This window comes from Siniperca chuatsi, linkage group LG10 (assembly GCF_020085105.1).
Source record: "Siniperca chuatsi isolate FFG_IHB_CAS linkage group LG10, ASM2008510v1, whole genome shotgun sequence".
Classification (NCBI taxonomy): Eukaryota; Metazoa; Chordata; class Actinopteri; order Centrarchiformes; family Sinipercidae; genus Siniperca; species Siniperca chuatsi.
The window spans coordinates 13,418,630-13,434,468 of NC_058051.1; the positions used below are offsets into that span (position 1 = coordinate 13,418,630).

The 15,839-nt window shown below is 39.7% G+C and overlaps 1 protein-coding gene across 3 annotated transcripts in view; it reads left to right on the top strand.

Annotated features, from left to right (window-relative positions):
• Positions 1-15,839, top strand: part of phactr3a (phosphatase and actin regulator 3a) — a 38,057-nt gene that overhangs the window by 7,041 nt on the left and 15,177 nt on the right. For 2 of the 3 annotated variants that reach the window (XM_044209850.1, XM_044209852.1), the window contains exon 2: positions 15,089-15,253. In XM_044209850.1, the coding sequence (XP_044065785.1) occupies positions 15,089-15,253 (165 nt within the window). The remainder of the gene's footprint in view (positions 1-15,088; positions 15,254-15,839) is intronic. The other variant, XM_044209851.1, reaches the window with a different exon arrangement.

Genomic DNA, 15,839 nt, shown 5'->3' on the forward strand with positions numbered 1-15,839 from the left:
TGTTTGCGTGCGTACACCTGCTTGTCTGTGTGAGTTTTGGCGTGTGCATCCATGTGTGCATTGATCTACAGGAGAACTGGCAGGTCCGTGCAGACTCGTGCAATGAAAAAAAACCTGAGAATCACAGCCGGAATATGCTAGAACGAGATAGTCAGGCAGTTGAACAGACAGCCCTTGGAGAATGAAGACCCAAGCAGCCCTGAACACCTGTCAGAGACCCCAGCGTAAAGGTAGTATGTAATGGAGCTATTTAGCCTTTAAAGGCTGAGGTTAAATGGAGTTCAGGAAGTTGCATGCACTATGATGTGAAGGGTAAAGCGCTAAAACAGGAAACTCCTGTGGGCATTGAGTCTGTAGAACAGTGGAAACATTTTTTGGAGGAAAGGGGAAGAAAAGCAGCTGGAGAGAAAAAGACAGGAGACTAAATTAGTGAGGCAGATAGGAGATGGAAACAGTGCAAGGAGAGAGAGAGAAAGAGATGAGGAGGCAGCGACCTTATTTGAAAGAAGGCCATGAAGTTGTCCTTATTACTAACTGGCCATGGTGAGAGGATGAATAGTCAATAGGATACCATTAACAAAGAGGCAGTGGCTGCGTGGGTCTGATTTGGAAAGCCTCTGCATGAGCTCCAGCACCTGGCCACTTTTCCATGGATCCTATGTAGACCTTAACATGATATGGTTAAACCAATAATACAGAATTGTCAATTTTTATATGATCTATATGATTTTTTCTTCCGGGATTTTCGGCATTTACTCTCCTTGCTAATTGGCTCAAGGACCACACCTTTGGTTTTGCATTTCTACACTATCATTCGTTTTTTAGATTGATTTCTTTCCATCCAGCCATTCACGGCAATAAACGTATGAGAATCAACTTGCAGAGACTTGAAACGGATGGATCGGATGGATCAGAAATGGATCAGTCATGGGGGAACATTTGGTTGAATTTATCAAGTTCAGTTACTGTAAGTTATGAGCAGGTACTGCTTTGGAAACTCTTACTTGTTGGTGCATTGAGTGAAGCTGTGACATTCAAGATTTACATAAGACTGATCTTCTGAGAAACATTACATTCTTAAGATATTTTGTCAGAAAATTAAACCTGATGAAAGAAAAACAATAAGCAAACATGGACATTGTAGGCTGATATGGCAAACAGTTACCTATTTACACATCCAGCAGATACAATACAGCACTAGCATTCATTTAAAGTCGGTAATGTAAGTCCAATATTCAATCTCCTTTTACTGTCGCTCTGTTTTTGGTCTCCACAAACTCCTGAGAAAAATATCTGGTGTTTTAGCAGCTAAATGCTCCAACATGTTCGCCAGCTAGTCGCTAACTTTCTGTCTGCTGTTTGGTGCTGGGCAGGTAGTGTAGTGTGTTTTTAGCTTTTTTGCTAAAAATAGCTGCCTGTTGCTGCTAAAAACGGCACTATGAGAGCATTGAGAGCGAACCAGAACAGTAAAAGTGCCTGGCCATAAAACCAAAACAATGAGCTGAAAGACGCTATAAAGCTCCATCCGGCTGAGTCGGGTGATAATTCTCTGTGGGTTCATCATTACATGCAACTTTTTTCTCATTCAAGTAGTCATGTCATCGTTAATATAAGATTACTGATTATAGCTGCTTTAAGTAAGGCCATATAACACACAAGATCTTATCCTATTCATCTTCTTGCTCCCACCTCTCCCAGTCACTAAGTTTGTAACATCCACAGCAGCACTCCCAGTGTCTCTCTAGGTCTCTCTCTTCCTCTCTTACACAGAGACACTCATAAATCGATGTATTGTATCCTCACACCTTTCCGTAGCCACAGTGTCCCTCTCTCCTAACAAACCTGCCAGATTCAGTCAGAGATAGATGAAGAGGGCAGAGGGGAGTCCCGGGCCCCATCACCGATAAATGCTCCTGTCTGGGACGGGGAAACATGGTGGACAGGCAGGAAGGAGGCATAGTTTAAGGAGGGAGTGAGAAAGAAAGAAGAGGAACCAGACGCAGGTAAAGTTCATGTACCTAAGGCAGGGGAGGTATGATGAGGCAGACTGACAGACTTTAAACTACCCCAGAGATGAGGGAAAGTGATGTGAGGCCTTCCATAGAGTGACTATTTGATAGGCACTTACACTACAGTATTATTGAACATCTCCGCCAGTGCCTCTCAGGAGATGGTAAATTAAATACATAGCCAGATCAGATAACTGTACTATAAGGAATACAGTTCTAAAAATGAAATTAAATGAAGCTTTTCATTGTGTTGTTGGACTGACTGTGTGTGAAGAGAGTATTTAGGAGGAAATTGAGTGAAGGGTTAGAGAGTCTTTGGCTATGTTCAAAATCACTCCGTTGTTACTCATTCAATGTTCCCTACATAATAAACACTTAATACTAATATATATTTTTAAATGTACATTAATGATTTTTTATCGGGAAATATACAGAGATATAACATCGACCAAAACCAAATACCACAACATTTAAAGCCCCAGCTAGCTTTTGACACGTGTCAATAGATGGGCCTTTATACAGCTTTACTCATTAAAAACAAGACAAAATGAAAAATTAGTAATACAATGAAAATGCCACAAAAACACCTAATGAATGACTGCATTGCCACATAACTGCAATTTTTACATCTATCAAAGGTGAAGCACTGCATCGTGGCTGCATTTAGCAAAAGTATTACATATGCTGTGGACTGTTTCACTGTGCCTGAAATCATTAACACATTTACTGTCCACTACTCACTACACAGGGAATTCTACTGTATGTAGAGGACTATATAGTGTGTCAGAAGGCAAAGTCAAAAAACTATTTCAGATATTACTAAGGTCAGCTTCCTCTCATTTGGTAGCAGTCTGAATGTACCTTTTTCCCCCTGTCACAATGCATGATGGTAGATAAATCTTGGTTAGTGACCATTAAATGTACACTCATTACTAAGTTGCATTATGGGATGATTTAAGTCCGATATATAGGGTAATATAATTCTCACTATACATTCAGAAAACGCTACACTACTATTTTCTATTATTGATTTATCTTTTGATTATATTTTTGATTAAAAAAATAATAGTGGAAGTAAAAAAATATTTAGTAGGAAAGTAGATTACAATTTATAACATATGGATCATCATAATTTCTCCATCACTGACTGTTGAGTTGTCACATAACTGAGGTGTAGAGCTGAAACGATTAATCAATTAGTCAATCGACAGAAATTTAATCAAGAGCTATTTTGATAATCGATTCATCATCAGGCATCGTCAAAAATGCCAAACATTCTCTGGTTCTCCAATGTGAGGATATGTTCATTTTCACTGTTCTTTATTATTGTAGATTGAGTTTGGTTTTGGATTGTTGGTCTGACAAAACAAGCAATTTGGAGATGTCACCTTCGGTCTCTCTGAACTTGTGATTTGCATTTTTCCCCACTGTTTTAGTAAAGGCCCATCTATTGACACATGTCAAAAATATTCAGCAGATTAATTGATAGTAAAAATAGTCATTAGTTGCAGCTGAACTATGGTGAACACACTATCTAGTGGATATTTAGCAGTGACAATTGCAGACACAGCCTTCTATTTTCGTTACAATGTGAGAGTTTGGGGGCACTATAGTAGATAATTTTTGCACTAAGAATTTGAATGTTGGAAAGGAAATATATTGCACTAGGGTGCGAAAAGGGAGAGATTTTGGACTTGAGTCTTGGTTGTATCATAGCGGAGTGAGTTTCAGTACCATGGACAGCACCAGCCTTTGCATTGCAGCAGGTTGCTGAACCCAGCAGAGCCGTGTTCTGTGTGCTGATAAGTCTGTCCTGGATCACAGATGCCTCGTCTTAACCGGGCTTCTGATCTTCTTGGAAAGAAACCCGGCAATATTTTTTTTTTCTTTGCACCGATGATACATTAATGAGGAAAGCACAGTGTGCAGATCCGGGCACAATTTCCATTTAATTTAATCATTCCATACATTCATGTAAGCCAAAAGCTCCAATCCAATCCCATTAAAACTGCTATTAGAACTGTGGCCAAGCTCTGTGGTCATTGATGAGTGAGTGGCTTCTAGCAACTTCTTCATCAACACTGATTCATCATATGGCCCATACCTGTTCGACTACCAGATAATGTCTTTTTCACCACGGCAGCATCCCTCTGGCACAGAGCGACTGCAGGGAAGCTTGTGTGGTCACACAAGTGAATGTGTTTGTGTAACTGGGCAAAATGTTTTGTACAGTTTTCCTGTCTGCCATCAGTCCCAGGCAGCTCTCACAACAGATTTTACTGTAGGACTGACTCATTTTTGCTCCAGTCAGACCAAAACAATTTTCAAAACAGCAACATTTTTTTTCTGTTGGCATAATTTCAGGCAAGAGATACAGAATCGAGCTTGTCTTATTAATCTGGATCTGCTTGTAGGTGTTTTTAATTGAGGTGGACCAAAACGTTACTTTATGAAATCTATCTCTGGTCTCTCAATAGAACCAACAGGCAGCATATTTGTTTGACCCCATGTCCTCAGTATGTCTTCCATGATATGCATGAGACGGCCATGTAATGACCATGCATGTAACGTCTGGCCTGTTTAAGTATATTCATATATCCATGACAAATGAGGTTACTGGACAGTTAGCGCACTGACTCGTGTCTGTACTGTCTGGCCTCCTAAAATGAGCTGTTGGCCACTGTTCATCCTGGGCTCGCATTATCTGTTTCAGGTCCAGCGCATGGGATCAACACAACTTTTTCGGACAATAACATGGTGAAAAATGTCATGCTATTTTTACTCACTTTTGTGTTTCCCTTAAGGAGTAGCAACTTTGCACACAATACTGTACAATATGGCTCCCTGTTCTAGTTCTAGTTCCTACTGCAGGCAGTTACATCAAGTTGTTTTTAATAGGCCCAAACCGTCCCACGCTCGCATTGCTGCACACTTGAGGATGTCCAAATGTGAGTGGCATCCTTGCTGTGGGAACTTGTTTGGAGATTACAGTGCTAACAGTGGTGATTTGTGGTGTCCTGTCTTTCCTTTCTGGAGACCATGATGTGCTCTCCTCCCTGCAGAGCAATGGGAGCACGAGTGGAACTGAGTTATCAGCTTCTATATCAAGTGTTGACACAAAAACATGTACAGAAACACTCATGTAGTCGCACACATTGTGGGTGCAGTGAATATTTACTCTCATATGCTCTCCCTCACTCTCTCATGCACACATTCAGTATGATTTATTTAAATGTTTCAGGCGCTGACCTAAATCAGTGGAAATAACAGGAACAAATTACACACTATTGCTCACCCACCTGACTCTGATACTGGATTCTATAACTGGCCTTGTTGACTGCCAACGCCCACACCCCATTGAAGACCCACGGCTAACTCACCTTTGCATAAACTTTAAGAGTACCAGCTGCTTCCAGGAAGCTGTGACTGTTCACATTCACATTTGCTGTAATCTTGAGGAATTAAGAAAAACTGAGTGGGAGTTCAGGATATTGTTCAAGGAGACTTTTAAAACTGTTGATGGACACATTAGCTGCTGCAGGATTGAAGCTGTGACCTTTTTGTTGCTTGGAAAGTCTTTGTAAACACAAGCCCGCCTGCCACTTTTTTGTCAGCAAAGTGTAATTTTCTAATTAAACCATCTCTGTGAAGAGGCGAATCTTTTGCAAGCAGCACTTTTGAAGATATAAAAGGAGCTGAATGAGTCAATATGAATCTTGCAGTTTGTTAGATTAATGTGATAGACTGCAGGAACAGCCCAAGGTACGAAGGGTGAACCAAGACTTCCATTACCTGATTGCAGGGAGCTTTTTGATGGAATAGGATGAGAGTTCTTATAATGGGAACGTAGCCCAAAACTTGGACTGGAAGTCTTCCTGGACTCATTCAGGGTCTTCTTCTTCCTCTGGTGGTTGTTGTTAGGAGAGCAGGTTGGAATGACATTTTCTGAGGCTCGTCCTATTGTGTGGGTGACAGGAAAAGCACTTTTAGCAGGAACATTTTTGGCCCACTGGGTGGATGTGATGGCTGCAGCAAGACTTTCACAGTTAGTCAAAGATAGCCTGCCTTTTTTTGGTTGAAATGCAGAGGCGTGTCTGTGTATAAATGTGTCATGTGTGTATGCGCTTCTGTATGTGTGTGTTTAGGAATTCATCCATATTTTGATTAGTTCTGTATAAGCAGTGGTACCTATTTTCAACAAATTAATGATCCATTACTGTCCAGGCCAACAGCCATTTAAAAACATTTGAAGAGCGCAAACCCTCACCAGTGCTTAACAATTCGTAAACTTGCTTTTATTCAGTCCTATTACAGGTAACTATTACTAAATGGCTTATTTCTTAGCCCTGAAAACAAAAAGGCTCTGAACAGTTTTGGTTATTTCACATGAGATTTCTGTATTTGTGTTTTTGTTTGTGCTCTTCTCACTGCTTTGAAGTGGGCGAGGCTCAGTTGAGAAAAAGATGTTGCGTACTTCTGTGCACCAATCACAGTTTGGCAACATTTAAATCAAAACTTGATGACATTTCTAATAATAATAATGATAATAATAACAATAAAATAAATTTGTATAGTACCTTTCATACAAGAAATGCAGCTCAAAGTGCTTTACAACAAAGAAAATTACATGCACTGAGGGCTTCACACGAAAGACATAGAATGAACATAAAAACAGGGATAGAATGCCATCAATACATAATGTAAAATAAGATAGAAAATAAAGCCCTCTTGATAATAATAGTAAAAATTTAATTAAAATAAAATAAAGCTAAAAAATAGAATACATAGAAGGCATAAAATCAGGTAAAATACAGCATTTTAGAAGTAGTGCAGCAGTGCAATGAACAGCTGTACTTCTTTTAGTGCAGAGTTCCCGGCTTGTATCAGGAAAGTCACAGCTAATTAAAGGCTACAGTGAAGCGATACGTTTTTAGCTTGCTTTTTAAAAAATATTTAGCGAGCTGGCTTCCCTGATAATAGGTAGTGATGCTCCATAGCTTTGGGGCGCAATTGACAATAAAAATAATAAAAATAATAATAATAACTTTATTTGTATAGCATATCTCATGCAAAGATACAGGCCAAAGTGCTTCACAAGACATCTCATCTCAATAATAAACAACAAAGGCAATAGAAAGAAGAAAGAAAGTAAAGAAACAGTTTGATAAACGATACCATAACGTCAACCCAATTAAAAGCCAAGTTAAAAAGTTAGGTCTTTCATTTATTTTTTTAAAATACTAATGGAGTTTGCTGTCCTGAGATCCAAGGGGAGGGTGTTCCACAGTTTAAGGCCATAAAAACAGAAAGCATGTCTTTCCAGCATTGTCAGTCAAATGTGATCAAACCACCCCCACACAGTCCTGATGAAGCAGATGAGCTTTTTTGACTGTCAAACTCTTAATAAATGTTGCTTATTTAGTTATGAATATATTTGTAGATAATAATGTTATAGAAAAATACTTATGATTTAAAACCAGGTTTTTAGGTACAGACAGAAATATATATATATATATATATATATATATATACAGTGATGTGTTTTAAATGAAGGTTGTTATTATTAAGGGAAAACAAAATCCAAACCTACATGGCCCTGTGTGAAATAGTGATTGCCCCCTAAACCTAATAACTGGTTGGGCCACCCTTAGCAGCAACAACTGCAATCAAGCGTTTGCGATAACTTGCAATAAGTCTTTTACAGCGCTGTGGAGGAATTTTGGGCCACTCATCTTTGCAGAATTGTTGTAATTCAGCCACATTGGAGGGTTTTCGAGCATGAACTGCCTTTTTAAGGTCATGCTACAGCATCTCAATAGGATTCAGGTCAGGACTTTGCCTAGGCCACTCCAAAGTCTTTATTTTGTTCTTCTTCAGCCATGTAGGTTTGGATTTTGTTTTCCCTTAAGAATAACAACCTTCATTTAAAAACTGCATTTTTTGTGTACTTGTGTTATCTTTGATTAATATTTAAATTTGTTTGATGATCTGAAACATTTAAGTGTGACAAACATGCAAAAAAATAAGAAATCAGGAAGGGGGCAAACACTTTTTCACACCACTATATATATATATATATATATATATATATATATATATATATATATATATATATATATTATTAGAATATTCTATAAACATTTGTGATACTTCTCAGATATTGAGCTTTGAAGTTAAATGACCTAAATGAGGGACAGATTTAAAAAAAAAAAGAACGGTCAACTATGGAACAGAGGGTGACACATCCTGACTAACATTGCACTGACATTAATATGCACTTGCTGATAACTGGTGAGGCTAATTCAGTTTTGACAAAACAGTCATGAAGAACCACCTAGCAAACAACACCAAAATCTAATCAGTTTTTACTCATCCCAACATCTATAGTATCTGTCCACCAAATATCTTGAAAATTGAAAGTGACAAGTGAAAACAGCCTTTCATCAGAAACTGAGAATGAACTAGATTTTTGGTTCTCTTTGTTGATGCTGCAGCAAAGGCTTACACATGAAGCCACCAACTAGTCCTCATTCTCAACACCAACATATGGTAACAAACAAGGGCCTCAGGCATTTCCTAGTGGTTGCTGGCCTCACTGACATCATTTCACTCTCTTGATGCCAGTAGCCCACACACTGGAGTTTCACACTTGGGCTGTAATCACTTTGATGATCTGGAGGCTTGATCTTTGCAAACTCATGTAGCCTTACACCATGATACCCTGTTTTCCCAGAAATTCCATTCCCAAAAAGTTACAGTACACAACATACATGTTAGGATGAGTCAACTTAACACATTTACCTAAGGAACACAGCTAGTTTGGTTTGTTTAGGCCAGGTATACAATGTGTTTTTTTCCCTTTAATGTTAATAATTTAATTCATGGTAGGTTGTAAAATTAGAATGTTGTACTCTAGATGGGGCTTTCATTTGAGAAACGACTGTTCTTTCCCGTCTTAATGAAGTACATTGTGGTATGAAAAATGGAAATGAACAAACATGAAAAAAAATACAAAAACAAGGACGTGACTTCGGTGTCCTCAATGGTGGTTATGGTCCTCTGTCTAATGAATTTACTGTTGCAGAATTGTCCAAAATGCATTTTATAATAAAACTGTCCTGAAGAGAAGAAAGATATTTTGCTCATTAGTAATTTTATTATTTATGTATTGTTGAAACACAGTTGGATGGGATGAATATTGATGATTGGATATGCAAATCTGTACAGGGGGTAAATTTCTCTGGGACAAGGTTCAGAGCAGTGACAAAATAAATCTCATAGAAGAAAGAAAGCTTTACGAGACAAGGCTTTCAGATATTATTAATGTACATGTTGGGTGGACTTTGCTCTTTTTAGAGCCTGAATACAGTCATTTTGTGAAGGTGTCCATTATTCTCTCTGCATTTCCTTTAATAAATCACTCTATACTTGACCACTACCATTCTTGATCTCAGCCTTTCTTTATCATTCATAGTCTTTTTATTTTATGTTTCTTCAACCCTTCTGCTCTTCACTGCGAGTCGTTAGCTGTGTGCCCTGACTGTGGCTGAGCCCCTGAGGCAGCGGGGGCTACAGACAGATGGCAGCACAGTTGTAAAGCCAGGGGGGTAAAGTGAGGAGGTTAGCTGGCATGGCAGTGGGTAAGGAGGTGGTCCATTCAAGGGCACATTGTCAGTTGCCTGGGTGGAAGGAGCATTGTGGCTAGAGCGAGGAACAAAGGCTCTGTGGGGCCTGCAGAGATGATGGGAGTCAACGGTCGGTCTGATGTTATTTATAGCTGTGATGAGATCACTGGAACACATACAGTATTCAGCAGGAAAGGTTGCACAGTGATATATATATATATATATATATATATATATATACACATCTGTTATTGGCCACAGGTTTGGTTTAGAGGTGCTTGCAGCAGCTAGGGTATAGTAGCAAGAGTCTACAGCCATTTTAGCACCTGTGTGAAGCTGCACTAATTAAATTTACCTGATGATGGCACTAGAGGAAAATCAAAGGGATCACTAAAATTATTGCAGTTCGAGGGAACATGAATGTCTGAACCAAATTTCATGGCAATTCATCCAGTACTGTAGTTGAGACATTTCATTTAAAAACACAAATGTCAGCCTCATGGTGGCGCTAGAGGAAACATCAGGGCATCACCAAAATCCTTAGGATTCATCATCAACAAAACTTTGCACCAATCCACCACAGGATTGGCAAATATCCTGTCAGGATATTTGACAGGATTAGTGAAAACTTAACCTGCTAGTGGCTCTAGAGGAAAACTCAGAGCATCACCAAAGTCATTAGCATTCATCCTAATGGCCTAATGACAGGATTCTGGGGACCATGAATGTCTGTACAAAATTCCTTGGCGATCCATGTATTGTAATAGTTGTTGAGATATTTCAGTCTGGACCAACGTGTTGGACCGACTGACACACTGACAGACCGACTGACAGACCGACATTGCCATCCTTAGAGCCATGGGCTACAATGGCTACAAAATGAAACTATGATTAACTGGGTAGCACTTTATTTGAAGGTGGCTTCATAAGACTGACATGACACCATCATAACCATGACATGACACCTGTCATGAACATGAAGGAGTCTTTATGAAGGTTTATGACTGTTGTCATTAAGTGTCATTTGGTCAATTATGTCACTTTTAATGCAACATTGACATTGTTTGAGATGTCTTTGTTATGACAACTTGACATTAATCAAGACAAAAATGTCTTTGTCATGACAACATGACATTATCCAAGAAAACATAACCTGTCATAAACATGCCATAGTAGGCCTAATTATCAAACTTAAAGAAACTATTTAACTTTATGTGTTAACATTACACAGTCACATGTGCTTGGTTTTGACAACTGTCATGAGACCATTATAATTGTCATAAATAATTCCTTTGACCTCAAGTAAAGTGGAACCATTTGGACTTGTCATAAAGATGTCAATAATGTACTGTAATAGGGAAAAAGGGAAAAATGGTTAATGTCAAGTTGTCATAACAAAGACATCTCAAACAATGTCAACTTTGCATTAAAAGTGACATAATTGACCAAATGACAGTTAATGACAACAATCAAAAACCTTCATAAAGACTCCTTTATGTTCATGACAGGTGTCATGTCATGGCTATGACAGTGTCATGTAAGTCTTACAAAGCCACCTACAAATAAAGTGTTACCATTAACTGATTTGGATAATTTCATAAAACTAAATGACGCTGCTAACACATAGACCAAAAAGAGTATTACTGTACAGGAAAGTTCACCAGACTGTTTATTGTAAATAAACTGTAATTTGAAGGACAAATAGTATTTTTTGACAATCTTCCAAGGCCTGTTCAGGATTTCTATTCCAGAGATCTGAGTGCTGATTGTGTTTGAGAGGTTTAAACACCTGCTTATAAAATAAGAAGTCACATAATAAACACTTGAATGTTCAATGTACTTATAATGCAGGCAAATGGTGCAAACAGTTATTGACATAATGTGTGTACCAGTGAAGTACTAGATTAATACTGGAGTGCTGTTATATTCTGATTTGTCTTTTAATACAACAGAGAGAGCTTTACACAAACCCACTCATTAGATCGGTCTATCAGGTGATTCAGCGAAGCAAGGCTTTGCCTCATACAACCTCACTGCTGAAACTATGCCGTTGATATTATCCTACCCCTCAGTGTGAATCCCTTTCATTGCAAAATCTGAAAAGGTCACAGACAGATTCAGAGTTGTATTCATTGCTCACTCACATTATTTGCCTTTGTGGTTGTCAGTGTCGTAACAAAGCAGGAAAATTGGGTGTTTGGCACTTCATCATTGACAAAGCTTTTTTTTTAAAGTTACCTTTCATTTTTTACTTCTTACATTTTAATAGAACATATTCCTGTTGATTAGCTCACTGTAGGCACTTGGGAAGGGGATGTGCTCAATGTGTACGTGGGGAGAGATCTTATGCTCCTGAATGTGCTGACAAGCTGGTTAAGTGGGGTGTGGTCCCTGGTGGCACACTAACACTCTCTGTTGTAGTTTTCTTGCCAAGTCACATAATCATTTCGCCCACTTTCATTTCATTTTCAAATCATTTTTGAGTTCACCCTGCACTAATGCAGTATAGAATGCAGCATTCAAAGTTTATATTTGCCTGCATTCCTGAGGTTTTAATAAATTCTATTATGTTTTCTATTTGGAATTTAATTCTTTTATCTTGTGTAAAGCTGTGACACCACCACCTGATTGGAATTACAGTGTGTGCAGAATTGGAAGAGGACTATGTGCATACAGTGAACGGACTATTGGTCCACTGCATCAGCATGACACATGGATTTAATAAATCCTATTTGCATTAGCATATTAATTAGAATCGCACATTATCGCAACATGGTGCATGTAGTCCATTCATGCTTATCTGACACACATTTCGATACATCCTCATCCGGCGGATAAAAGAAATCTCCATGTGCATGCATGTGTTTTTAACTAATTCCTGTGCTCTACTCATACTCCTGTCATTTTCTCTGAACAACCACCCCTTCTATGAAAAATGAAGAGATACTTGATATGCATTATAAATAGCTGCTCCGTGATTGGACGAGCCCAGATTCTCCTGCAAGCTCTTCCGTATAGCAACAGCCCCCTCCCATCTCTCCTTCTCGCCTCTTCTCCCTGGAATCCCCCTTCTATCCTCACCCCACCCCCCCTCCATCCCATCTCCTTCCCTCTTTCAAAATGCAGACAGAGCTCGTCCTCCATGTGGCCTCACCCCCTACCCACAATGCACTGGGTGCTGCCACTGGCTTTAGATGTGGCAGGCAGTGTCTGTGTAGGGGGCTCCTCTGCTCTCCTCTCTCCTCCTCTCCTCTTAGCTACAGACTGACTTGCTCCTCCCGCTGACTCCCACTGCTGCGACAGCATCTGGATGTGGTCGCCATGGCAACAGCAGCCTGACCCCACCTCTTCTCCCCCTCTCTTCTCTCGTCACACACACACACACACACACACACACACACACACACACACACACTTGCTCTCTCTATCTCTCTCTCCCTCTCACATATACACAACGCCTCTACCCCTCCTACTCCCCCTCTCCTTCTCTTTTTTTCTCTGCGCGACTGGGTGCGTTTCCTTCAAGCTTGACCTGGATTCTGCGTGCAGCGCCACGTCTGCCACGCTGCATGTGTGACAGTAGTGATGATGACATGGTGAGATGGGTGTGCGTGGTCAACTGACCTGTTTCCAGGAACTTTTAGGGTCAAATGCCAAACTGGAAATTACCAGTTACCAGAAATCTATTCTACTTTACTTCTCCCTCTGTTTTCTGCCTTGCCATTACTTTTCCTTTTCTTTCTTTTTTCTTTCTTCTCATGTGCTTGTTTCTCCTTCCCTTTCTCCTCTCCACTACTCTTCTACTCTTCTCTTCTCTCATCTCTTCCCCCAATCACTACCACCATTCTCTTTCTACTCCCTACCCATGTGCTTCAGGGAAGAAGCAAGGTGCTGCAAAAAAGCATGAAAGGGAGTCAGCTGTATCCTCCCTCCTCCATCACTGTACTCCACATCACACACTGAGCCACTCTGCACCCCACCCCCCACCCCCCAAACCTCCCCCATCACAAATCCTTGCCTCCTCCTCAGCTGAATATTTGAACATTTGAACAAAGATATCAGCCTCCTGAAGGCAGATATCGCTGCGTTTTTGTCACATTGACGCATGTAGTGCTTAAATACATGGCATTTATTGTACGTTTCCTCTTTCTTGGCTCTCTTTGTGACTAGATACAAGCAACCCAGCAGCAATGTGCGCATATAGATCTGTAGACCCACACTTTGCCTGATATGAGTCACAGCCATCATTCATTGAAATACAAGTTTCCTTTAAAGAGAGAAAAGCACTCTCTAAGCAGGGATGGCAGCGCAATGGGAGTGCATACTCTTTCATTTGTTTTTATTCCTTATATCTGAAACATAATTAGCATATGAAACTAAATCTGCTGAACCTCACATAGATGTAATTTTTTGTGTTATTGTTGAGACTTTTTTCATGTTTCTTATTTTCTTTTTCTTGTTTTTTTTATTTGTATAATTTTCATTGTTAACCCTTTCATTTGCAAATTCACTTCATTTTTATGTCTACAGTACGTTTGGTTTCTGCCTTCTGTATGCTTTTAAGTTGCTGTGTATTTTTTTATTGTGTTATGTGGACCCCTGGAAGATCAACAAGCACTTTGTAGGAGCTAAGTGGGATCCAGAAAAGACAAAAAAAGTATTTGCCTGCATGCAGAACATAACATGAACATGAGCACATATGGTTCAACCTTCCTCAGACATAAGTAACATACAAGACATGACCACATCCAAATCATTATGGCTTTGTGGGATGTAATAATAAAATACACTGCATGCTACCCATGTTTTGTGCCTGTTTTGTGGCATTATGGAATATATTGCAGAGATATTTGCACCTCCTGAAAACACTGATCACTTAGTATATTAGAAAAAAGAAGGTTGACAATAAAACAATCAGCAGCCGAAATTAATGCTGTTTCTGGGAAAGTAGCGCGGCTGGCACACCTGTTGGTCTCTGAGGAAATTTGTAGTCTTATGAGGCTGTCTGTGTCTGTGTTTTCCCTCCAAATTTGGATTGTAAGAGTTATTTATTTTGATACATGATGTATGGCTCGGAGGGAGGGGATTCGCAGGGAAATAACAGCCGTGAGGGAGTGTGCCATAATCACATTAGTCTCTCTAATTCAGTCTGTTCAAAGCACTTGAAGTCCATCGGGGTTTATTCAGTGAGGTGAGTATACTAATTGTGCTCTGGTTTCTCTCTCTCCCTCTTTCTCTGTCTCCTCTCACATACTTTTGCTCATTTTTTCTTCATCCCTGTATCCCCACCTCCATACTGCCACACATTCCCTCTCCCCTTTGCCCTCTCTTTGCCTTCTTTCCCTGCTTCTCCTCTACACACCCCTACTCACTCTTTCCTTACTCCATTTCATCCTCCTGTAACAACTCTCGACCCTTCTCTGGGCTCCTTCTCCAATTCCACTGTGACTGTAGTAGAGTTGGTGGACCAGCAGAGGGTGCTGAGGACTGGTTGCCTGGTGACCGGAGTCCACACTCCACCCATCCGACGTAACAGCAAGCTGGCCACCCTGGGGCGCATCTTCAAGCCATGGAAGTGGAGGAAAAAGAAAAATGAAAAGCTCAAGCAGAGTTCCACAGGTATAGTGTCAGGTGGGTGGGTGGGTAGTTGGAAGATGTTGGTAGAGGGTGGCTGTAGATTTCCAGGTTCACATCCACAAACAGATGCACACACATTCAAATGCCCACATTTCTCCTTATCTCCTCTAATGAATTAGGTTAGGAAGAGATAATGAGAGGGTGTTGGTGAAAAGATGTGGCAAGTCATGCTCCAAATGTTTGAATTAAGTCAGTCCTCATCAATTTATAATGACTCCAGAGAAGAGTCTTATACGTTTTCACTTTGTTGAAGCCACTGAGATGTGCAGCACAATATTGTGCATATTTAAAAAAAACCTATGAAGAAACACTCAAACTGTGCTTGCTGGCTTAGAACTGGCTGATTTTGGCGTCGCTGAAATGGGTGTTATTAGATTTTTACAAGGGTTGTGCAATATAGTTGACATCAGTATCACAATATCAATAAGTATGTTTTGCCAGTATCAAAATGTACCACAATATGGCAAATCTATACAAAATCATGTGTATAAAAAAATCTAAATTAAAGTTCGATGCAATTAAAAACTATTGACAATCAATCTGGAAAAACTATTTTCCAGTGGTATGT